General features: G+C 46.1%; 1 protein-coding gene across 6 annotated transcripts; it reads left to right on the top strand.

Moving 5' to 3' along the window:
- The first annotated feature begins 732 nt into the window (after positions 1-732).
- Positions 733-23,993, top strand: LOC115482006 (potassium voltage-gated channel subfamily A member 10-like). 6 transcript variants are annotated; one of them, XM_030221532.1, is made up of 3 exons: positions 733-871; positions 16,591-16,664; positions 21,899-23,993. In XM_030221532.1, exon 3 carries the CDS (start codon positions 21,910-21,912, stop codon positions 23,506-23,508), a length of 1,599 nt encoding a protein of 532 aa, XP_030077392.1. In that variant the 5' UTR covers positions 733-871; positions 16,591-16,664; positions 21,899-21,909; the 3' UTR covers positions 23,509-23,993. The 6 variants fall into 6 exon arrangements, with proteins under 6 accessions (XP_030077392.1, XP_030077389.1, XP_030077393.1 ...); XM_030221529.1 differs by lacking the exon at positions 733-871 and adding an exon at positions 983-1,063; XM_030221533.1 differs by lacking the exon at positions 733-871 and adding an exon at positions 1,073-1,144.
- The last annotated feature ends 1,845 nt before the right edge of the window (positions 23,994-25,838 follow it).

Raw genomic sequence — 25,838 nt, 5'->3', positions numbered from 1 at the left:
TCTTTTTAGTTTCCACATTGCATGCAACATCTTCTTATTTGCATCTCTGATGCATTTAGGTGCACTCACTTATACCAACTGTGGGTTCCTGTTAGGCAAACTGATACCAGGCTATGCTTGTATTCGATAATAGAACCTACATACTTACAGGCACTTACCATGTGGCCTCGGAGCACCTAAATGGAGGCATCTTAGGTCCTCTCTGCTTTTCCAGGATCAGGAAACAGTCTCCCTCCTGGAATGGATAACTTGGCAGCTCTGTTACCTTCTGCTATTGACCCCTGAAAGAACGGATCTCACCAAGTATAGCAGTGATTCTCAAACCTGGTCCTGGGGGCACTCCAGCCAGTCAGGTTTTCAGGATACCCACAATAAATATTCATTATAGAGGTTTGCCTGCAGTGGAGGCAGTGCATGCAAATCTCTGTCATGAATATTCATTGTGGATATCCTAAAAACCTGACTGGCTCAGGTGCCTCCAGGACCAGGTTTGGGAACCACTGAAGCAGGGAAAGATCTACCCAAGAACCAGAGCAGACCACAGAAAATGTCACAGCCTGGATTCATAGGGTTGTCAGCTAGCTGATCCACTCCAGGTTTTGTCCCATTGCATGTGTGTGGATTATAGTTCTGATTTTGCTGGAGCCACATATCCGTCCATGCAATGGGAGTAACATTAGGGCTGGAATGACCTGTTATGCACACAACGGAGCACTGAGCAGTTAGCAGCCCTAAATATCATCTTAGAACCAATGCTGACCTTTCCTGTGGGTCCTCTGCACTGCTTTGTTCAGGAGACAGGCTCTATTATTAGAATACCTTCTTTAGAAATAAAGATCTTCTAACAAGACCCTCAGGGATTTGCAGCAATGTAAGTAACTCCATATAGCGACAGCACCTCTCTGTTGGATCCTGCTGCAGAGCAAAGCCCCCGTTCCGGACGTTTATGCTAAGGAAAACCAAACTTCCAGCCACAGTCCATGGGGCCGTGACAGAGAGAACCGTGTTTTACACATATCCAGGACTAAAGCACACCCTGCCTCTGCTCCTGCTGCCTGTCCAGGTGATGACAACAAGATGAGATAGTTTTTCACTGCAGGGTTGGGTTTCGCAATTGGACTCCTGAGCCCTCTCTGGTGCTGAGGTGCGGGGGGGGGGGGGGGGGGGGGGGGGGGGGGGGCGCGGGGGGACTCCTGGGTGCTGTTGACTCTCAGTTCAGCATATTCGGCAGCCGTGAGTCTTTTGCATGTGTTGTTTGTTTGTTTGTTTTCCTCTCTCTGTTTTTAGTAGAAAAGGGATGGAGCAAAGGTGAGTTTAGCCGGGTAGTTGGTGGGGTTTCAGTCAACCTGGATTGGAAGGTCTTTTATGACAATCAAATCAAAACGTCTAATTTACTTTAAAGAAAACAAAACAACAAATGGATCCGGACAATTCACTTCCATAGACTAGTATTTTTTTTTTAAATCTATTTTCAATATTTGGGGTCTCATTATTGTTTTTAAGTTAGATTTTTTTTTCAACACTTATTTGACCTCTAAAAACGAAAATGTGTCCGAAGCCACGTGAGGCAAAACTTTAAACGGACTTTTGCAAAAAAGGATTTCCATGGTTTTTGCAAACGTGTGTGACGGGTTAAGTCAATTATTTTCTCTTTTCGAAGAGATTCTCAATGATATCTGTTTATATGACCCCCCCATCGCTGTGTCCTTCTGTAACCTACCATGTAATGAGAAAACGGTCGCAGGCAAAATCTGGAAACAGCTCATCAAATCCGACCAGGTGGTTTCTCAAACTGGACAGTTTTGCGACTTCATTCTGCTATGATGAACGGACTGTGGACAATGTGTTGTGAAGGAGAGTTCGTTTCTCATCTAGACCCTCTGTATTAAGGACACGATTGGTTTTATGTCCTAGCAATGTCCCTGCACTCAAATCTGTACCATCCAGGCAACACTTTCAACTGAGGTAATCAAGTCAACGTTTCTGTTGCAGATTGACTTGTTTATTAAGGACAATGTAGGGGGAAATTTGATTTAGCTGACTGAAGATGGCTGGATAGCTCTGATTTTGGGGAGCTTTGTGCAGCAGGAAGTGTACCAGAAAAACGTAGAGCCCCTTTTACTAAACTGCGTTAGGCTCTATGCGTGCCCCAATGCACGCCAAAATGAACTTACCGCCCGACTCCCGCGTGCCTCTTGCGGTAATTTCATTTTTGGCGCGCGTCTGGAAAATATTTTTTTTATTTTTGGATGCGTGTAGTGGACGCGCGCCGAGTGGCATCGGATGCGCGTAGTGGACACACGCCGAGTGGCATCGGATGCGCATAGTGGACACGCACCGAGTGGCATCGGATGCGCGTAGGTCCTTACCGCGCAGATTCCTTACCGCTAGGTCAATGGCTGGCGGTAAGGTCAGACACCCAAAATGGATATGCGGCAATTTTGATTTTGCCGCATGTCTGTTTTCAGGGGGGGGGGAGAAATATTTCAGCGCGCGCCCAAAACATACGCCTACACTATCGCGAGCCACTTTTTACTGTGGCTTAGTAAAAGGACCCCTTATTCTTTACTCTCTTTCTGCTAGAAATGTGTACTTTTGAAATATTTCTTTGAAGGCAGGTCCTATGACAGCTTTCCATGGGCATATATATATAAGCCCCGCCCCCAAACTTTCTGGGGTTCCTTAGTTTTTATCTAATGGTAACAGACAGTGATGCAGGGGCATAGCCAGACCGCAAGGTGGAAGGGGGCCAGAGCCCGAAGTTGGGGGCACATTTTGAGTGCCACCCCCCACCGCCTTGCCTCCTCGCCCCCCCCCCCCCACTGCCTCACCCCGCCTTGCCCCCTCACAAACAAATACCTTTATTGGCAGGGGTCCCCAACCCCCGCCAGTTGAAGCCTTCTTCAGCGCAGTCTCCGGCACAGCCGCATTCGCTGCCTGCCCCTGCTCTTCTTTCTTCTTGCTCCTCCTGTTCACGCTGACGCTGAGAGGTCTCTGGCGCAGCCGCATTCGCTGCCTGCCCCTGCTCTTCTTTCTTCTTGCTCCTCCTGTGCACGCTGACGCTGAGAGGTCTCCGCGCAGCCGCATTCGCTGCCTGCCCCCTGCTCTTCTTTCTTCTTGCTCCTCCTGTGTACGCTGACGCTGAGCGGTCTCCGGCACAGCCGCATTCGCTGCCTGCCCCCTGCTCTTCTTTCTTCTTGCTCCTCCTGTGCATGCTGACGCTGAGAGGTCTCCGGCGCAGCCGCATTCGCTACCTGCCCCTGCTCTTCTTTCTTCTTGCTCCTCCTGTGCATGCTGACAGTCAGCATCAGCATGCACAGGAGGAGCAAGAAGAAAGAAGAGCAGGGGGCAGGCAGCGAATGTGGATGCACCGGAGACCGCTGAGCGTGCACAAGAGGAGCAAGAAGAAGAGCAGGGGGCAGGCAGCGAACGCAGCTGCGCCGGAGACCGTGCTGAAGAAGGCTTCGGCTAGTGGGAATTCCCGCCAGCCAAACCAGGGGCCCGGATGAAATTTGCAGGGGCCCAGGCCCCCGTGGCCCCCTGTAGTTACACCCCTGCAGTGAAGAGTGCTGATTTCTCATGTAAATGGGATCACTGGTCCCCATTATGATCCTCCTTCCTTACCTCACTAACCACTGCCCTCCTACTTGTTAGCCTCAAGAATTCAGTAGGATTAAAAAACAACAACCTTGTAGGCAGCACTGGATTTCAGCTACCACCAACCCCAGGCAAGGTTGATGCAATTGCCATTTACAGCACTCCCCTCCCCCCTCCTCCCCAACCAAACATTTTCCTCCCTAAATACCTTAGGTCTTTATCTGCCGTCATTTACTATGTTACTAACGTTACTCTTTGGGGTTCTATGTGGAATGTTGCTACTAATTGGGATTCCAGAACCTTGTAACTCTTTAGGGTTCTAGAATTTTCAGAACTTTTAGTACAAGAACAGTGCTGGGCAGACTTCTATGGTCTGTGCCCTGGGAAAGGCAAGGACAAATCAAACTCTGGTATAAAGTATCACATACCATGTAAAATGAGTTTATCTTGTTGGGCAGACTAGATGGACCGTTCAGGTCTTTATCTACCATCATTTACTATGTTACTACGTTACTCTTTGAGGTTCTACATGGAATGTTGCTACTAATTGGGATTCCGGAATCTGTAACTCTTTAGGATTCCAGAATCTTCAGAACGTTTAGTACAAGAAGAGTGCTGGGCAGACTTCTATGGTCTGTGCCCTGATCGTGACTGAATAGATAGGTATGGGCTGGAGTGTAAATTTTAAGGGGCTTCGATTGTTAGCTTCAGAACTTAGTACAAGAACAGTACTGGGCAGACGTCTACGGTCTGTGCCCTGATAAAGGCAAGGACAAATCAAACTCGAGTATACATTAAAGTATCGCATACCATGTAAAATGAGTTTATCTTGTTGGGCAGACTGGATGGACCGTTCATGTCTTTATCTACCATCATTTACTATGTTACTCTTTGGGGTTCTACATGGAATGTTGCTACTAATTGGGATTCCGACTCTTGTAACTCTTTAGGATTCCAGAATCTTCAGAACGTTTAGTACAAGAAGAGTGCTGGGCAGACTTCTAACGGTCTGCGCCCTGAGAATGGCAAGGACAAATCAAACTCAGGTATACATATAAAGTATCACATACCATGTAAAATAAGTTTATTGTGTTGGGCAGACTGGATGGACCGCTCAGGTCTTTAAGTCTGCCATCATTTGCTATGTTACTATGAAGAATGCCCATTGGCTCAGAGGCCGGACTACATTCTGCCATGTGCTACTGGAGTTCAATTTTTTGAGCAGGATTCTGCTCCTTGGGTAGGACAGAATCAGTGCCCCAAATCCCTGGGATGGAGGGAAGCCTTCACCATCACCTTACAGTGAAATCTTGCTGCCAGATTCAGAGACCAAGATTCCACACTCTGAAGGGAGCAGATTGCATGAACCCTGGACAGGGAACACTGCTCTGATGGCCAGCTTAAAAAGTTAGAGAATGGATATCAGACAGAGATGAAATGTCCCAGGTAATTGTAAATAGAGACTTATAGCACTGGTTTCCAGTCCCAGCCCCCATTATAATGAACTGGAAAATAAAAAGGAGAAGGGGGCTTTTTAACGCACTGTGGTAAAAAGGGCCGCTGCGCACGGGAAAAACTGCCCCCACTGCCACCGCAGGTCTCTCTTTCCTGCGGCTTAGTAAAAGTGCTTGAAAAATGAGCTTCGTAGCATCAGTCAGACTACAAAAATGATAAAAGGGATGGAACAACTATCCTATGAGAGAGGTTAAGACGGTAGGACTGTTTAGCCTGGAGAAAAGGCGGCTGAGGGGTGATATGATAGAGGCTTACAAAATAATGAGTGGGGTAGAGCGGACGGATGCGAAGCGTTTGTTTACGCTTTCTAACAATAATAGAACCAGGGGACACAAGATGAAATTAGAATGTGGTAGGTTTAAAACAAATCGGAGAAAGTGTTTCTTTACTCAGCGCGTGGTTAGACTCTTTAACTCATTGCCGGAGAAGGTAGTGACGGCAGCTGGCCTTGCTGAGTTTAAAGGGGGTCTGGACAGATTCCTGAAGGAAAAGTCCATTGATCGTTATTACATTTGGGGTTTTTGCCGGTTCTTGGGGCCTGGATTGGCCGCTGTCAGAGACGAGTGCTGGGCTTGATGGACCTTTGGTCTTTTCCCAGCGGTGGCGGTGCTTATGTACAAGGGAGGAACTTTTCTTAAAAGCAGGTGAAGAATAGCTCATAGACTAGTAGTCTGAAGACCATCGAAACTGGGGTTCAGATCCCACTGGTATGCCTCATGGTCTTAGACAAGTCACTTAGGGCCCCTTTTACCAAGCTGCGGCAAACGGCGCATGTTTTTGACATGCCGAGGCCCCCTTTTACCGCAGTGGGTAAAAGGTAGTCCTTTCTTTTTCAAAGAAATGGCCATGTGGCAAGTGAAGCACTTGCCGCCCAGTCCATTTCGGCGGGGAAGCTCGCGCTAACCATCAGTACTGGGCTGCCTGATTACCGCCGGTTACACACTGGCGCGCAAAAATTAATATATTTTTGTAGCACCGATATGACGGCGTGCCTGGGAGTGGGAAAACAGTAGCCTGGCGGTAGTTCATTTTTAGCACGCGGTAAGCCTTAGGGCCTCTTCTACTAAACTGCACTAGCGATTCTCACATGGTAAATGAAAGGAAACCATTCAATTCCTCTGGGTCTCCTTTCATTACCATATCGGGAATTGCTAATGCAGTTTAGTAAAAGAGGCCTCTTAATTCTCTGTTGACCCAGGTCCAAATTTAGATTGTAAGCCTTCTCAGGACAGGGAGGTACCTTCCTTTTGAATATAAAGAAAACCCACCTTGATCTAATATTAAAAGAGCTGCCAACTCTGTGGGTGCTGAGCACCCCAATATGAAGCCAGCTACTTTGTTGCATGCATGGAGTGGTGATTTGTATTGTGTTCAGCTTCCGAATCGTTTTGAAAGGGTTCTGAGCAAAATCCAGACAGAGCTACAGAAAGACACTAAGGGGTCCTTTTACTAAGGTGCACTGAAAAATGGCTTGCGCCAATTCATTTTTTAGCGCGCCTGTAAAAAAGGCCTTTTTTTGCCGAAAATTGCTGCACGTCCATTTTGGGTCTGAGACCTTACTGCCAGCCATTGACCTAGCGGTAAAGAATCTGGGCGGTAATGACCTACATGCGCCAAACGCCATTTGGCGCACGTCCATTACGTGCGACCAAAAAATAAAAATAGTTTCCAGACGTGCATATTGGGCACGCGCCAAAAATGAAATTGCCACAAGAGCCGCGCGGTAGTCGGGTGGTAACTCCATTTTGGTGCGCGTTGGGCGCGCATAGATGCTTACGCAGCATAGTTAAAGGGCCCCTAATACCATTATTTGTTTCTTCCCCCAAGAATTGAGTTATTAGTCTGTGGAGAGGCAGGTCAAAGAGTAAACATATTGTCGGATAAAGCTTGTTAAAATGGCTTATTGTGGAAAATTACTGGTTTCTAAGTTTTGTCATGTTTAAAATGAAGCATTTGCCAGAAAGCACTGATGCAATCCAGCTTGGCACCATTGGTACCGGGGCATCACAGAATGATAATGTTTCTAATTCTTCTCATTGTCCGCATCCTGCTTCAGCTGTTAGCTGGAACAGCATTGAGCTGGGAAAATCACCAGAGAGGCACATGCAGCAATGGGCTTCAGTGCAGCTGAATGCTCAGATGCTAAGAATATCACAGCAGGTGTCACCATCAAAGAGAAAGCGTGACACCTCATTGTCCTACAGGAAGGCCACCTCAGAAAGGGGTAATCTGTGCCAAGGTTCTGGGGTGGTGGTGGGGGTGTGTGTCTCTACAGGAAGGCATTGCAGAAAGGGTTAATCTGTGTCAGGGTTGTGGGGGTGGGAGGAGCCATTGCAGAAAGGGTTATACAGGAAGCCATTACAGAAAGGGTTAATCTGTGTCAAGGTTCTGGGGTGGGGGTGTGTGTCTCTACAGGAAGGCATTGCAGAAAGGGTTAATCTGTGTCAACATTCTGGGGTGGGAAGAGCCATTGCAGAAAGGGTTATCTGTGTCAAAGTTCTGGGTGGTGATGGGGTGTCTCTACAGGAAGCCATTGCAGAAAGGGTTAATCTGTGTCAAGGTTCTGGGGTGGTGGTGGTGGGGTGTCTCTACAGGAAGCCATTGCAGAAAGGGTTAATTTATGTCAAGGTTCTGGGGTAGGAGGAGCCATTGCAGAAAGGGTTAATCTGTGTCAAGGTTCTGGGGTAGGAGGAGCCATTGCACAAAGGGTTAATCTGTGTCAAGGTTCTGGGGTGGTGGTGGTGGGGGTGTCTCTACAGGAAGCCATTGCAGAAAGGGTTAATCTGTGTCAAGGTTCTGGGGTGGGGGGTGTGTGTCTCTACAGGAAGCCATTGCAGAAAGGGTTAATCTGTGTCAAGGTTCTGGGGTGGTGGTGGTGGGGTGTCTCTACAGGAAGCCATTGCAGAAAGGGTTAATCTGTGTCAAGGTTCTGGGGTGGGGGGTGTGTGTCTCTACAGGAAGCCATTGCAGAAAGGGTTAATCTGTGTCAAGGTTCTGGGGTGGTGGGGTGTCTCTACAGGAAGCCATTGCAGAAAGGGTTAATCTGTGTCAAGGTTCTGGAGTGGGAGGAGCCATTGCAGAAAGGGTTAATCTGTGTCAAGGTTCTGGGGTGGGGGGTGTGTGTCTCTACAGGAAGCCATTGCAGAAAGGGTTAATCTGTGTCAAGGTTCTGGGGTGGGAGGAGCCATTGCAGAAAGGGTTAATCTGTGTCAAGGTTCTGGGGTGGGGGGTGTGTGTCTCTACAGGAAGCCATTGCAGAAAGGGTTAATCTGTGTCAAGGTTCTGGGGTGGTGGTGGTGGGGTGTCTCTACAGGAAGCCATTGCGGAAAGGGTTAATCTGTGTCAAGGTTCTGGGGTGGTAGGGTGTCTCTACAGGAAGCCATTGCAGAAAGGGTTAATCTGTGTCAAGGTTCTGGGGTGGTGGTGGTGGGGGTGTCTCTACAGGAAGCCATTGCAGAAATGGTTAATCTGTGTCAAGGTTCTGGGTGGGGGGTGTGTGTCTCTACAGGAAGCCATTGCAGAAAGGGTTAATCTGTGTCAAGGTTCTGGGGTGGGGGGGGGGTGTCTCTACAGGAAGCCATTGCAGAAAGGGTTAATCTGTGTCAAGGTTCTGTGGTGGTGGTGGTGGGGTGTCTCTACAGGAAGCCATTGCGGAAAGGGTTAATCTGTGTCAAGGTTCTGGGGTGGGGGTGTGTGTGTCTCTACAGGAAGCCATTGCAGAAAGAGTTAATCTGTGTCCAAGGTTCTGGGGTGGGAGGAGCCATTGCAGAAAGGGTTAATCTGTGTCAAGGTTCTGGGGTGGGAGGACCATTGCAGAAAGGGTTAATCTGTGTCCAAGGTTCTGGGGTGGTGGTGGGGGGGGGGGGGGGTGTCTCTACAGGAAGCCATTGCAGAAAGGGTTAATCTGTGTCAAGGGCTGTGGTGGTGGTGGTGGGGTGTCTCTAACAGGAAGCCATTGCGAAGGGTTTAGATCTGTGTCAAGGTTCTGGGGTGGGGGGTGTGTGTCTCTACAGGAACCATTGCAGAAAAGGGTTAATCTGTGTCAAGGTTCTGGGGTGGGGGGGGGGGTGTCTCTACAGAAGCCATTGCAGAAAGGGGTTAATCTGTGTCAGGGTTCTGTGGTTCGGTGGTGGTGGGGTGTCTCTACAGGAAGCCATTGCGGAAAGGGGTTAATCTGTGTCAAGGTTCTGGGGTGGGGGGTGTGTGTCTCTACAGGAAGCCTTGCAGAAAGGGTTAATCTGTGTCAAGGTTCTGGGTGGGGGGGGGTGTCTCTACAGGAGACCCATTGCAGAAAGGGTTAATCCTGTGTCAAGGTTCTGTGGTGGTGGTGGTGGGGTTGCTCTACAGGAGAGCCATTGCGGAAAGGGTTATCTGTGTCAAGGTTCTGGGGTGGGGGTGTGTTCCTCTACAGGAAGCCATTGCAGAAGAGTTAATCTGTGTCAGGTTCTAGGGTGGGAGGAGCCATTGCAGAAAGGGTTAATCTGTGTCAAGGTTCTGGGGTGGGAGGAGCCATTGCAGAAAGGGTTAATCTGTGTCAAGGTTCTGGGGTGGTGGTGGTGGGGGGGGGGGTGTCTCTACAGGAAGCCATTGCAGAAAGGGTTAATCTGTGTCAAGGTTCTGTGGTGTGTGGTGGGTGTCTCTACAGGAAGCCATTGCGGAAAGGGTTAATCTGTGTCAAGGTTCTGGGGTGGGGGGTGTGTGTCTCTACAGGAAGCCATTGCAGAAAGGGTTAATCTGTGTCAAGGTTCTGGGGTGGGGGGGGGGGGTGTCTCTACAGGAAGCCATTGCAGAAAGGGTTAATCTGTGTCAAGGTTCTGGGGTGGGGGGTGTGTGTCTCTACAGGAAGCCATTGCAGAAAGGGTTAATCTGTGTCAAGGTTCTGGGGTGGGAGGAGCCATTGCAGAAAGGGTTAATCTGTGTCAAGGTTCTGGGGTGGTGGTGGTGGTGGGGGGGTGTGTGTCTCTACAGGAAGCCATTGCAGAAAGGTTAATCTGTGGTCAAGGTTCTGGGGTGGGAGGAGCCAATTGCAGAAAGGGTTAATCTGTGTCAAGGTTCTGGGGTGGGTGGTGGTGGTGGTGGGGGGTGTGTGTCTCTACAGGAAGCCATTGCAGAAAGGGTTAATCTGTGTCAAGGTTCTGGGTGGGAGGAGCCATTGCAGAAAGGGTTAATCGTGGTCAAGGTTCTGGGGTGGTGGTGGTGGTGGTGGGGGGGGGGGGGTGTCTCTACGGAAGCCATTGCAGACAGGGTTAACCTGTATGGGGATTACGCATCAATTTATACGCCTTATGCTATTCTGTAAGGACGTGGATCCTTTATAGAAAAGGGCTCAGCGCTTACATTTTTCATCGACAATTTTTTTGGCGCCATTTATAGAACTAGTCCTATCTGTGTGTGTATGTATATAAGTATATATATAATGTGTTGCATCCTTGCGCTCCTCCGTCCTCCTTTTGTCTCTTAATACAGTTAGTGTCGGGCCATTCAGACAGATTTTCTGAGTGATGCTATACATATAAACTTTGGAAATATAGAGGTTAAGCTGGTTCTACATTTATCAGCAGCCAGTGGTTGGTAAAAATGAATAATCAGCCCGACTGTTGATAGGCTATAAATGATTTTAAATAAATACATAAAAGGCATCACCCCTTCCTATTCAGGAGATTAAGGAGGTTTAAATCTCTGGCTTTGCCACTGCTGATTTTTGAAGTTGTGCCAATGTAATGGGAGTTCTCCCCCCACCCTCACCCCACACCGGAGTTCCTTTAGCCTATCATGGGGAAGGTAAAATGAAGACCTCTGTAGCATTTGGCCACTGTAAGGGACACCTGCCAGTTCTTTATCATTTCCCAGATAATTCAAACATGCTTCTTTCAGGTTCGCCTCACCCTGGTTATTCTACACCATTGAAACATTCTCTCAGATCAAGATAAACAAGATACAGCAGAGCAGAAATGAAGGGGACGAAGAGAATCCAGTGCATCTGGAATCAGATTATATATATTCTGAAGGGATAATTCCCAAAATAAAGGTTTTATAAGTCAAGTTTTTAATTGGCCAACGGCGACTCTAAATGATTGCTCTCCGTTGGCACTTTATGTAATGTTCAGAATACTCTTGACGCTATGACTTCTCTTCTCCAGCTAATAAGGAAATTCTGTCTGAACTGGGAATCAATGCCTCATTATCTTTTCATCCATGATCTCCTCCCTGTAAATTCCGGTTTGACCTAGTTAAGCAGGTTCTTGATTAATTTCCACGCTCCAGTGCCCGAGCAATATCGTTTATCTTAAAACATGAAGCCTCTTGTGCTCACGGCTCTGCCTTTGTTTAGTAAACAATATGAACTAATCAGATATAATTACAATTTATTTATTTTGGCCTAGGCAAGTCTCTTGTTTGGACTCAGCTTCTGCTAGGGCTACATGGCTATGAGTCTTCATAATTATCTGGAGATTTTCCTCCCTTGTTTTAAAACTCGGCCCCCCCCCCCCCCCCCCCCCCCCCCCCCCCCCACACACACACACACTTCTCACTCCTGTCCAGCTGCTGATGTGCTGAATGGGCTCTCAGGAGCTCTGTTTTACATACACCTTGCTTTCATATAATAATTTAACAAGGAGAGATAACTTGCCCCACCACCACCACCATCACTGTCCCCAGCAGCTCATTCTCAGACTGAGAAGATTAGATCCATGATTCCTTCTGAAACCTGTCACGCCAGTACATAGGTATTGCCACTCTGGGACAGACCAAAGGTCCATCAAGCCCAGCATTATGTTTCCAACAGTGGCCAATCCAGGTCTCAAATTCCTGGTAAGATCCCAAAAAAGCTCAATACATTTATGGCCTATGGAATTCTCCTTTAGGAATTTGTCCAAACCTTTTTTTAAAACCCTGCTAAGCTAACCGCCTTTACCACATTCTCTGGAAACGAATTCCAGTGCCTTTCAGTTACGCAGCAGCCCTTGCATTGCACGAAAGACTGAGATAGTGGCCTTTCCCTGCTCAGCCAACTGATGAACTAGGTTTGAAAATTGGACCCATATCTTCCTTCATGGCATTGTAGAGTGCTGATGCTGGGTCCATCAGGGCGGCTCCAGCATTACCATTTTTTTGTTAATTAGAATGGCCTGACTTCAAACCTGCCCTGTTTTGGAAAAAGCGACAACAAATTTTTAATTTCCCCATACGACTAGTGCAATGCTTGATATATATATATATATATATATATATATATATATATATATATATATATATATATATATATAAACTAAGTCTGACAGATTTATGGCCTGACTGGACCTTCCACTAGGAATGTTAATTAATGCAACTGAATTAATCTCCATAAATGAGCTGTGTGGCTGCAAATGTTTTGACAAGTTTGCAAGTTGTAAGCAAGACTTGAAGGAGGTATGACATGGGCATATTCCAGATTAGAACAGGAAACAGTGAATCAGCTCAGAAAATATCCCTGTCAGCATTTACCCTGCTTCAAGTCACAAATAAAGCCCTGGCTAACGGCTTATGTGGACCCAGGGAATTGTGCTCATTTCCCTGGTGTTCAAAACCTTGCATAAGGTTTGTGTTTCGGAGGACATCTTATCCGTGTATGCAGTGCTGCTCCTAGTAATGTTGCTCTGTTTTTAGCATGTTTATTTATAAAGTGACTTTTCCCTGTTGTGTTTGGCATCATATATGCACATGTGCCAAACCTTTTATAGCATCATCGACATGGGTGCACCTATGTTTAGGCATGAACATTTACGGCATGTAGCTTCCCTTACAAGGGCTGTGTTGTCGTTTAAAAATGACAGAACAGCACCTGCAACATTCAGGGTCGATATGCAAAGTGATTTAAATGATTAGAATTGGCTCCTGGCCATTTAAATCACTGAAAAATGCCCTTCTGGCGCCCAAGCAGAGGCAGAATCAGCACTTAACCAGCTAAGATAAATAAGGCTGTGGTACGCTGTCGCTACAGGACAAACGCCTTCTCTAAGACTGGCTTGCTAGTAGGAAGTTTATCTTTCCACAGCCAAGTCTGGTTTGCTATTTTTCAGAAGATTTTTTGTCTTCCAGAAATTATCTGAGCAACAACATACAGGGACTCCTGATGCAGTCCTGAGCGGCTGAAACACGACTCGTGTCGAGTCAACATTTTAAGAATTAAACTTATGCTGTGAACTTTGTAGAGTCCAGTAGAAGTTTTTGCCATCATCTTTTCTGTCTCCTTCGCTGTGACTTTTTCCTTTGGCTTGACCAGTGCGGAGGATTGTTCTCTTCTGTTTTTGGTCACACCCATTTCCCTGTCCATAGCCATGCCACTTTTTGGATTTGCACGTTAGAATTTTGGCATGTGTTACAGAATACGCTTAGTGAGTTTATGCGAGTAAATTCTAATTATTGCCAATTAGTGCTCACAATTGCTGTTAAGCACTGCTATCAACGCTGATTGGCTTGTTAGGCCAATTAAGTTACGTGCATTTTTATAGAATACGCTTGGATTTTGATACGGAATACTGGGTACGCTATACAGAATCCGGAGGAGAGCAGCCACCGCTCTATGGATAAATCACCTCTCCCTGAACTACGAGCAGCACAATACACATTGGATTAAATTTAGTCAATGATGCTCAAAAAATGGCAGCAAAAAAAAATCAACGCACAGTGCTATTATGTAACGTCACTTTGAGTTACGCACCATTATAGAAAGCACGTAGAGCTGATTTCCACACCAAACTTTGGGTGTGAGGATTTGAACTAATGAAACCTGGTGTAAATCATGTACATAATTTATGATTTATACTCAATCTGTCAAAAGGGTCTGGCTATGGTTCAGTCGTGTCAAAATAACATGTCAACAAATAATGGGACCGGCGGTTCATCATGAAAATCTATCTATTTATCTATGGAAGGAGAAATGGGGGGAAAAGTCTCGTATATCACTGGGTCAACACTCCAATGTTCACTTAGAGAAGATTTGAAAACCCCTTTGGTGATTATGTAATCATTGACAAAAAAAAACCCTCCATCCAATGATAGTTGGCATTCAAAAGTAATTCATATCTAAATAATACTTAATTGGTTATTCAATACAAAACCCAATATATGTTGTGCTGAGTGACTGGCGGTAGACTTAAAAATAGTGCAGGGTGGCACTTATCTTTAGCTCACTAGGTCCCAGCGGACATCCTTTTTGCCATTGCTTTGTCAAGGGATTGGAGCTTTAAAACAGTGACCTCACGCCTGCTGTATGCTGCTATTGCTGCCAAACGACAAGCTATGCCCCTGAGTACACCACTGTGATCTGCAAGTTAGTGAACGGCGGTATAGGAAATCTAAGAAATAAATGTACACCACTTGGTGGATGCATGGAATGGCCTCCCGGTGGAGGTGGTGGAGACGAGGACTGTGTCAGAATTTAAGGAAAGCGTGGGACAGGCACGTGGGATCCCTTAGGAAAAGGGATGACCAGACTGGATGGGTCATTTGGTCCTTTTTCTGCTGTCATTGTTTCTCATGAATATGTTCACTGCCCCTAGGTGAGAACGGGGCTCCCAATGATAGAGACATTCCGGTACTCAGATATGCCTGCACAAGATTACAAACATGGCACCAGCTGACCGACCGTCTTGTGCGTGTAGCGTTAATGAATGAAGGCTTCCCTCGGGAGAGGGAGGCATTAGGAATGCTTCAATGAGCTCTCATCTCACATGCACCTATTAAGTATTAATGGCAAAGGACTGCTTATAAAGGGTGAATCACAACCCACAGTGACCTCGATACCATGCCTGTTTCAGCAGCAAAGCTCATGTCTGAATCTAACCTTCCTCCAAGACGCCAACAATCCTTCAAGAGATGGGAGACATGCTCTTAAATAGTCAATAAATGGACCATCTTCATTCTTCTTGGTCTCCTACAATACAGGTCCTTTAAATTTCTGTTTTGGGTTATATATATACTTCTACTTCTCCTGTGTCGTTAGCTGCAGGCGGTTGACTGTTGTATATGTATCTCAGTCTGTAACTGATCTGTCTATTCTAAATAGTACATGACGGCTATCTGTGATAGGTTTATTCTCACTGAGATTTCCAGCTAATGTGTTACTGCAGTGCTTCCCAAACTCGGTCCTACAGGCACCCCAGCCAGTCAGGTTTTCCGGATAGCCACAATGAATATTCATGAGAGAGATTTGCATGCATTGCCTCCACTGCATGCAAATCTATCTCATGAATATTCATTATGGGTATTCTGAAAACCTGACTGGCTGGGGTGCCTCCAGGACCAGGTTTGGGAACCACTGTGTTACTTGAAGATATGATACAGGAAAACAGAAATGTTTTGGGGTGAAGACATCAAAAATTCAGACAAGATCTGGGAATATGGGCTGAAACAGGCGAAGCTAAGCACAGAGAGAAGAGGTGTGCCATTGGGGCCAGTCTTCATATCAAAGATGGCATCTGATGGCAATGAGATGGCGATGTTGATTTCAGAAGCCTCTCTCCTCATTAGTTACTACTGAGAATAACCCTTGTCTGTGAAGTGCAGTCATTCCCGTATTCTCTTTAGACCTTGGGTGAGTGGCATTTGGTTATGATGAAGCTAGCATAGGCATTAGAGTGTCTTTGTGGAGGTGTTGTCCGCTATCACAATAGCTCAGGTCTCTAGTCTTTGTGATATCACAACTGAATGGCTGGAGAGTGTTTGATGTATGATTGCTTTTATAGTTCATAGCGTCATGGGGTGGCCGAGAAGGGGGTAGAGAGGGCCGGATGCAAGACTGCTCTAGCGCAGGGGTTCTCAATCCAGTCCTTGGGAGTCCCCAACCAGTCAGGTTTTCAGGATACCCACAATGAATATGCATGAAATAAGTTTACATACAATGGTATCCACTCCTACCTTAATATTTAACCATCTCTCTGACCTCATGTGCAACTTTCTTTAAATTAGTCATCTTACTCTCTTACCTATCTATATGTTACATCTTTGCTTTACCCTTCACTATCAATTATAATGTTCTATTATGTATTGTGTTGACATTGTAAGTCGTATACTATGCCATACTTTGTATTGTTATTTGAATATTTTTACAGCTGTAATTGCCTATTGCTCATGTTTGATCTGTTCTTACTGTACACCGCCTTGAGTGAACTCCTTCAAAAAGGCGGGAAAGAAATCCTAATAAATGAATAAAATGGGTGTATGCATATTCATTGTGGGTATCCTGAAAACCTGACTGGTTGGGTACGTCCCAAGGTCTTGGTTGAGAACCCCTGCTCTCGTGCAATGCTTTGCAGAAGTGGCTTTCCCCCATTGCAAAAGCTGGAAATCTTTTCATTATTAGAATCACCAGTCACTTTTACATGGGAGCAATGCTTGGAGAAATCCATCTAGGGTATTCCAGTGAATCAGACTGCTTGGAGTCAAATGGAACATTTTACGACCTTGTAACACAATTTTCCATTCCTCTTTCTGTAGGATGCATGGCAAAGGGCTGGATTCCTCAACCCTCGTTCCTTTTGAAAGCCCAGTCAGCCAGTGAGGATGGACAGGTATGTAGAATATTAGTAGAAGCAGGGATACATTTTTACGGTGCCATTTTTTCCAAAGCACTATACCGTATTTAATAGCAGAAGCTCTAGCTTCTATTTTCTAGCAGCAAAAGAAAAAAAAAACACACGATAAGGTCTTCAAGCGTGGAACAATCGAGAGAACTTTATTTGTAAAGACCCAACACGGGCTGTGTTTCGGCATGAACAATGCCTGCTTCAGGGTTCTAGTGGTTAGGGTGGTGGACTTTGGTCCTGGGGAACTGAGGAACTGAGTTCGATTCCCACTTCAGGCACAGGCAGCTCCTTGTGACTCTGGGCAAGTCACTTAACCCTCCATTGCCCCATGTAAGCCGCATTGAGCCTGCCATGAGTGGGAAAGCGCAGGGTACAAATGTAACAAAAATAAAATAGATACTATTGGAGATTCTACATGGAATGTTGCTACTATTGGAGATTCTACATGGAATGTTGCAGGACATCAGACTCACAGAAGCAGAAGCCTGCGCGGCCACATTGGTGATCTGCAAGGGCCGACTTCTACATGGAATGTTGCTAGTGGAATAGCAACATTCCATGTAGAATCTCAAATAGTAGCAACAATGGAGGAGTGGCCTAGTGGTTAGGGTGGTGGACTTTGGTCCTGAGGAACTGAGTTCGATTCCCACTTCAGGCACAGGCAGCTCCTTGTGACTCTGGGCAAGTCACTTAACCCTCCATTGCCCCATGTAAGCCGCATTGAGCCTGCCATGAGTGGGAAAGCGCGGGGTACAAGTGTAATAAAAATATACAAAATTTTATCTAAATATGTAAAAAAGTAAAAGAATTTCAAAAGAAATAAGATGCAGATTCATGTGCTGGTATTCTTACATATAAAATTGAAATATATGTGCCATATTCTACCTCGTAGTACCATCCATTATCCTTTCCTAAAATGCTTTTGATCTCATGCATTACACCAATGGTCTCTAATTGTTCTCAAACCTCACACTATTGGCTTTCATCTCACCTAGAATGTAAACTGCACTGAACCCTGGAAAGGGGATATTAGTGGCATACAAGTATTGATTTGATTTGATATTAATGTGCTTAATAACATGCCCACTGATATACATAAAATGCAAATATACCTGCTTGAATGCACTATATATGTATTTTTGGTAGGAGTGGATAAACATGTCCCGCTGCAGTATGTGCAGCCCGAGTCAATCCTTGTGTGTGTGAGTGAGACTAGCAAGTTAGTTATTTCTTCTGTTAAAGGCTTGGTTGAAGAGCCATGCTTTCACCTGCTTCCTGAAGTACAGGTAGTCTTTTGTTAAGCGGAGCCTTTCAGGCAATGCATGCCAGAGTGTGGGGGCTACTCCGGAGAAGGCTCGCTTGCGGGTATCACATCGTATAATGTCTTTTGGAGAGGGTGTAGTTAGTGAAAGTCCTCGGGAGGACCTTAGTGTCCTTGGCGGTGTGTGGAGGATCATCCTATTCTTCACATACTCGGGGCCATTTCCTTTCAGGGCCTTGAAGATCAGACATAGTTTTAAATTTAGCCCTGTATTGTACTGGTAGCCAATAAAGTTTTTGCAAAAATGGTGTGATGTGGTCACGTCGCTTGCAACCTTCTATGAGTCTTGCTGCAGCTTTCTGAATCAACTGAAGCTGGTGTGGGTCCTTTGTAGTCAGACTGTTGTATAGTGCATTGCAGTAATCCAGTCTTGATGTTACCATGGCATGTACAACTGGGATAAGATTAACCTTCTCGATGTAAGGAGAGAGGCAGCGTAGCTGTCGCAAATAGAAGAAGCAGCTCTTGAATCTAACTGTATTCCAAGGTTCCTGACTTGTGATTTGAGAGATGATGATGATGATGGCAGAAAAAGACCTGCATGGTCCATCCAGTCTGCCCAACAAGATAAACTCATATGTGTATACCTTACCTTGATTTGTACCTGCCTTTTTCAGGGCACAGACCGTACAAGTCTGCCCAGCAGTATTTCCCACATCCCAACCACCAGTCCCGCCGCCCATCAATTCGAGTCTTAGTTTTGTTGTGTTGAGGATCGAGGCATTTAAGTTGGGTCATCAGGGTATGCCTTTTTGAATAAGTTTTTATTTATTTATTACATTTGTACCCCGCACTTTCCCACACATAGCAGGTTCAATGCGGCTTACATAGTAAATAGAAAAGAGTAACTGGCTAGAGAGGGAGTTCATACTTCCCAAAAGAGATTTTGATGTCAGGTATGTATCCACTTGTGTTAGGGATACAGAGAAGCTCTGTTTTACTTGGGTTCAGGCAAATTTTGTTGTGTTTAGCCCATTCTTGAATTGATGTTAGACAAGTAATCAGTTTATTCAAGGCTGTAGGTAAGTCAGGTTCAATGGGTATGAGTAGCTGCACGTCATCCGCATAGATGTAGAACTGAGTGTCCATTGACCGAATCAGCTCAGCTAGTGGCTTGAGGTAGATATTGAAAGGAATAGGTGACAGTATCGATCCTTGTGGTACCCCACAGGTCAGTGTCCATGGTGACGATGAGTTGCTGCCAAACATTATGGATTGTTGCCTGTCTGATAGATAGCATCTGAACCAGGCAAGTACTGTTCAGTTGTGCTAGCAAGATATCATGATCCACAGTGTCAAAAGCTGCTGAGAAATCTAGCAGTACTAACATCGAGGCAAATCCCTTGCCTCGGTTTCTGTGAAGATCATCTAGTAGGGATACGAGGACCGTTTCTGTTCCAAAACCGGGTCTGAATCCAGATTGATATGGATCTAGCCAGTTACTCTTTTCTAGCCATTCATTAATTTGAACACAGACTGTTTGTTCTATGAGTTTCCCAAGAAACGGGATGTTGGATACTGGCCTGTAACTTTCAAGTTTGTCCTGGTCAAGGTTGTTTTTCTTCAGCAGAGGGTGAACCACTGCCCTTTTTAATGCTGATGGTAGTTGCCCATTAGAAAGAGAGGTGTTCACAATTTTCACGGTGCCTTCTATAAGGCCCATACTTGCCTGCTGCACTATCTTTGATGGGCAGGGATCGAGGGAGCAGGTAGTTGGTCGAAGGTCTCTTAGGATTTTGTCAAGGCTCTCCTCTGTCATTAGGTTAAAAGTGTTCCATCTGTCTCTGTTAGGAGGGGGCGAGTTTGTGCACCCCTGGTTGACTGGTTGGGCACTGGGTGGGATTGCCTGTAAATCCTGGTGGAGACTTTTAATTTTGTTGGCAAAGTATGCAGCAAAATCATTGCAGTTCAGTTTAAACTGGGCAGGCTGGTTTTGTTGTGGGGGTTGCAGTAGGCTGTTTACTATACTGAACAGCCGCTTGGTTGAATTGGCAGCCTGTGCAATGCATTGAGAGAGATACTGTTTTTTGGTTGGGCTTGGCGGTACTTTGCCATGTGCTTCCTGCAGTTTAGCCTGTCTTCATCCAGGTGAGATTTGCGCCATCTCCTTTTCAGTTTTCGTCCTTTGCGTTTAAGGATCCGAAGTTCTGGAGAAAACCAAGGTGAGCGTTTGTGAGTGGGGCATAAGACCTTTTTTAGTGGTGCTGTTTTCTCTAAGGTCTTGGCTAGGTGTGTATTCCAGATGTCAACTTGTTCTGACACTGTTGTCTTTTCATCCACATGTGGATAGTCCAAGGCCTCTAGGAAATTCTCCGCGGTCAGCTTTTTTTTTGTCTCTGATCTTCTTCCATACTCTGGGAGGTGCCATTTGTTTCAGGTGGTCACTTAGGAAGAATTTAATTAGAAAATGGTCTGACCATGATAGGGGTCTTATTTCAATACTGTTATCCCAGAATTCTGGGATATCCACCCCTTTGTAGAATACCAGGTCTAGTATGTGACCCTTTTCGTGGGTTGGAGAATTGATCACCTGTGTAAATCCTAGTGCTGTCATCGTGTCCAGAAAGGCAGCTGTGGTGGTATCTGGGGTTTTGATGTGTAGATTGAAGTCCCCCATGATCACCAGCCTAGGGTAGTTCAGGGTCACTTGAGTAGTCAGGTCTAGGAGTTCTTGCACAGATAATGTGTTGTTACGAGGTGCTCTGCATACCATGAGCAGCCAGATTGGCTTCTCCTCTTCAAGTTGGATTAAAAGAGATTCTGATCTATGTAGCTGGGGGATGGATATTCTGCGCAGTTTGATTGTGTCCCGAATCAAGACTGCTACCCCTCCACCCTGTCTTCCTTGTCTTGGTTGATGTTGGATATTGAAACCTGTTGGGCATAGTTCAGCCAGTGGTAAACCCCCACTTTCATCTAGCCAGGTTTCACTTATTCCTAGGATGTCAAGATGCTATTCATTTATGGCATCATGGATCACCGAGGATTTCTTTGCAGCTGATCTGGCATTCACCAGTCCTATGGTTCCCAAGGGTGGTCTGGCGGTGCTGTGGTGTGGTGTGACAATATGGTGATCTTTTAAGTACTGTTATGTAGGTGTTTGACCTCTTGCACTTTTGCCTTCTCTTTGGTTTGTGAGGGTTATGGTTTCCTCTCCCACACACCACCTGGATGCTTGCATGACACATTTTTGTGTCAGAAGCTAGTTAGGCAACATTTCACTGGGTGGCGCTGCAATCCACTCTTTGGAGTACACCCTGTAGATCAGCAGTCTTCCTAGTTGGCAATGCAGGGTTGAGACTTTAATAGCTGAAAGAACAGACCTTTTAAAGTTGTAAATTCCTTACAGCAGTGGTGTGCTGGAGCGGGCTCTCATGGGCTCGCGAGAGCCATTTGTTAAGTTTTTAAGAATTTTGGGAGCCGGTTGTTAAAGTAGGCCTCCCCATGGATACTTTAACAACTGACTCCCAAAATGTGGGCTTGGGCCCCCTCCTGACTTCTCTTTTACTTTGATGGCAGTGATGCTGGCCCCACCAGCCAAGTAAATAGACTGCTGCTGCTCCCTGCTCCTTGTTTCTGACTCTGAGCATCAGGCTGGGACTTTTCATGCAAGCACAAGAAGGTTCCATCATGCTGCTCAGAGCCAGAAACAAGCAGCAGAGAACGGTGGCAGTCCATTTATTGGCTGGTGGGGCTCGGCAAAGGTATGCCTAGCATGCCCACACAAGGGAGGGGAGAGAGAGGCATGTATTCCCCCCCCCCCCCCCAAAAAAAAAATTTCAGGGCCGGCTATGCCCGGAGAGAGAGCCCGTTGTTAAAAACTTACCAGCACACCTCTGCCTTACAGATATGAGAAAATGTAATCCATAATCTTTTCTGTCTTTCTATTTTCCTGCAGGTCACTATGTGATGAGAAAACAACATCTGACTGACTTCAGCCTCTCTGGTGGCTCTGATACTGGCATGTCCAGCTGGAAGGAGATGGAGGTTTCACACCTCACTTTCGAGAATTCGGCCGGAAAAGGAGAGGATCTAACCTACTCCAATGATCCCATTGCCGGCAACCAGTCAGGAAAAGGACTCCCCACTTGTGTCACCCTCCTTTCAAACTGGAAATGTCTCATCAACGAGAACTCAAACAACGAGACAGCTTTATCCAGCATCTCCAAGGAATGCCAAGAAACATTGGGTATTGCACCAGCGAGGATGGATGAAGGAGATCAGAGAGTGATCATCAACATTGCAGGACTTAGATTTGAGACACAGCTGAGGACTCTCAATGAGTTCCCAGAGACTTTGCTAGGAGATCCACTGAAACGAATGGCATACTTTGATTCCATGAGAAATGAATATTTCTTTGACAGGAACAGACCAAGTTTTGATGGGATTTTGTACTACTATCAGTCTGGTGGGAAGATCAGGCGGCCAGCAAATGTACCCATTGATGTTTTCGCAGATGAAATAAAGTTCTATGAACTAGGTAATGAGGCTATGGACCAGTTTAGGGAAGATGAAGGCTTCATCAAGGAGGCAGAGATACCATTGCCCTCAAATGAGTATTATAAACAGTTTTGGCTGCTCTTTGAGTACCCTGAAAGCTCTAATGCTGCACGAGGCATGGCACTCGTCTCAGTCTTGGTAATTATCATCTCTATTCTTATTTTCTGTATTGAGACTTTGCCAGAATTCCGAGAAGAGAAGGATTTCCAACTGCCCAAGGATGGAAACAACTTTACAGAAAAAGTGAAAGTCCCGAACACCTTCACGGATCCATTCTTTGTGATAGAGACTGCATGCATCATTTGGTTTTGTTTTGAACTGGCTGTTAGGTTCACTGTCTGCCCCAGTAAGTCTAAGTTCTTCCAGAACCTTCTGAACATAATCGATATTGTGTCTATCATTCCATATTTTGTCACACTCATCACTGAACTCATCCAGGAGACAGAGCCCAGTGGGCAGCAAAACATGTCCCTGGCCATCCTGAGGATCATTCGACTGGTGAGGGTTTTCCGAATTTTCAAGTTGTCCAGACACTCCAAGGGACTGCAGATTTTGGGACAAACCCTGAAGGCCAGCATGAGAGAATTAGGCTTGTTAATTTTCTTCCTATTTATTGGGGTTATCCTGTTCTCCAGTGCTGTGTACTTTGCAGAAGCGGATGAGCCGAAGTCCCAGTTTACCAGTATTCCAGATGGATTCTGGTGGGCGGTCGTAACTATGACCACTGTTGGCTATGGAGACATGTGCCCCATGACTGTGGGGGGTAAGATTGTGGGCACTCTCTGTGCTATTGCAGGGGTTTTAACTATCGCCCTTCCAGTCCCAGTCATAGTATCCAACTTCAACTATTTCTACCACAGAGAGACAGAGAATGAGGAAAGACAATCTTTATCAGTAGAACCAGAAAACACCCAGCTTGCCAGCTCGGTGAAAATAGGAAGTGAGGCTTCTCTGAACAAGAATGAAGAAATCTATATCCATGAAAAAGCCAAAAATGGCAAGTCATGAAAACTCCTGAAGCCTGCAGGTGTCAAGACTCTATTATTACAGTAACTGATCCATTCAGTTTTTCAGAAAATTCTGACTGGGCGTCAAAGGGATTAAAATAACTTTTCTGTAGCATGGCCCAAGGGCTTCATAAACACAGGGACACTTGTGATCAATCCTTTCGTTTGCCCTGTGTGTCTCTGATGATGGCTAATACAGAACTATTCTCTTGACAAGGGAAACTAGGCTGAGTCCTACAAGAGTTATTAACTGACCCCAGGACATTTGGCAGCTAAGCCTGTCCTGGTTTTCATTCAACTAGACGGGAGGGACTGTTTTGAAACTCCAAAGGCTGCTCACCAATTCTCTCTAACTTGTGAGCAAACTTTCAAAAAGAAACTCCCTGCAGTACTTCCCTTTGAAAATTTGGGGCCAGCAAGAACCACAACTACAAAATTACCCGTTGACATTGTAGAGATTTTTTTAGATAAAGTCAAAGATTGAAAATACCCATAGTCTTGTTGTACCCCCCCCCCCCCTATCTTCAGCTCTATCTCTTTCCCCCATCATACCTTTAGCCGCTGAGTGCAAGGCAGTTTTCTGTCCAGGTAAATCCATTTCAGAATGGTTCTCCTAACTTTGTGAACAATCTCTGTAATAAAAGCAGGGATGCTAGAGCCTGTCCAGGTGATGCGGAGTCATTTAAGAAGCCTCTGTCTCACATCTTGCAGGCTCAGTCTGATGGCTGTAGAGACAGCTGAGAAATAGATGTCAGGGCCCAGTGGTGAGTTTCTGGCAGGTTCAGCCCAGGCCACCAACTTGGAACTTTTATGATCTTTTGTTGGCTTTCTTCCAATTGCAGCTGGAGTGGCTGAGGGATGCTGCCACTGGCCCTCATTTGGTACCTGCCAGTGTTTCGTGACAAAAGAAGGGATCACCTTCCCGCACTGGTAGTTAGTGAAATATTAAACTGGAAAAGCAAAGGAAAATGTTGTGGTGGGGAGGGTTTCTCCAAAGGAATATGCCCGCTCTGTAGACTTCTTTCTCTATCAGGAAGCCTCATTCCTATTCCCCCCACCCAAACAGTCTCAGACCAAGTGGGCAAAAGGCAGCACTGCATGGGTTTGAGTCTGAAACACTTTCTTGTGCAGGCAGCCAGAGCCCTTGTCTCCTCGTTAGTGGACGTGCAACAGAGGGTCAGGAAGCTTATGCTTATGGGAAGCTATGAGGCAGGCTTCGGCCTACACTGCCTGTTTACACACGTTGCTGTGGTACAACTCTGAGCAGTAACACAAGCAGAAGGGGGCTGGGAATCTGCCACAGATTAAAACTAGTTAGGCTGCAGTGCAGTTGTCTAAGGCTTTAACAAAATTTGTAACAACATTTCCTGGCTGCAGAAATGAATGCAAGTTACTGAGCAGTGAATACTGCCCACTCCAACCAGTTGCCATAAGGGTCCTCCCAGAGAGGATTTTATATCTGGGATCTCTCTGGGTCTGGTCCAGAGACTTGAGGATTTCAGTCAAATTGCAGGAGCTCAGGAACATTTCTAGGTGCCGGATCTTTCCCTCCTGCTCCTTGTGGGCTACCTGGGAGGAGTTGAAAGAAAACAGAAGATGAGAGGCTGGATTAAGGACCAGAGGAATCCTGCTCTGTTTTGTGTATTCCACCTTCCTGTTCCTTGCATGACAGGAGGGGGGAGCCACAGGAGAGGAGGGGCTGGATTAGGAAGCAGATGGCTCTTCTCTGGATCTGCCTGTTCCAGGCTTCAGCCGCAACCAGGCAGTTTCCTCTTGTTCTTTGAAGCTAACTTAGAGGGGAGGGGCTGAAGCCGGTAGCAGAATAATGCTCTCTGTTGGGTTCACCATGCCTAGATTCCTAGCAAGGGACAGAGCTGTGAGGGTTGGAAGAGTATGCCAAGAGGGAGCATGCCGAGGTCATGGAAGGGGGGAAAGTACTGAGCTCAGGCTTAGGAATTGAGGAGGAAGTACCAATGTCATTTCTGGAGAGGGGGTGGGAGGGAGAAGAGAGAGAGAGAGAGAGAGAGACAATGGGGGAGGGAGTGAAGGTTGATGTATTACCCCAGCTCCAGCCATCCATACCGAATCTCAGGGTGACCACAACTCAAAATTTCCCAGGTATGAGGGATCTTGAATTACCTAGCCCCTTCCCATAATGGCTTGGTATAGGAGTATAAAGGTATGGGGGGGGGGGGGGGCAGTGTTCCTTCCAAATGCAGAGATGTCAAGGGTGGCTTATCCCAAAGCTATGTCTAAAACGAGCTCTGGCAGATGTACGTTATATTCTAATCAATGAATAGAAAATAAAATTCCTTTTTCTACCCTTGTTGT

This window comes from Microcaecilia unicolor, chromosome 12 (assembly GCF_901765095.1).
Source record: "Microcaecilia unicolor chromosome 12, aMicUni1.1, whole genome shotgun sequence".
Taxonomy (NCBI): Eukaryota; Metazoa; Chordata; class Amphibia; order Gymnophiona; family Siphonopidae; genus Microcaecilia; species Microcaecilia unicolor.
This window is presented reverse-complemented; position numbering and strand designations above follow the sequence as displayed.

Excerpts from the sequence above, each read along its gene's own strand:
- LOC115482006 (XM_030221532.1), top strand. The coding sequence starts at position 21,910 with ATGAGAAAACAACATCTGACTGACTTCAGCCTCTCTGGTGGCTCTGAT.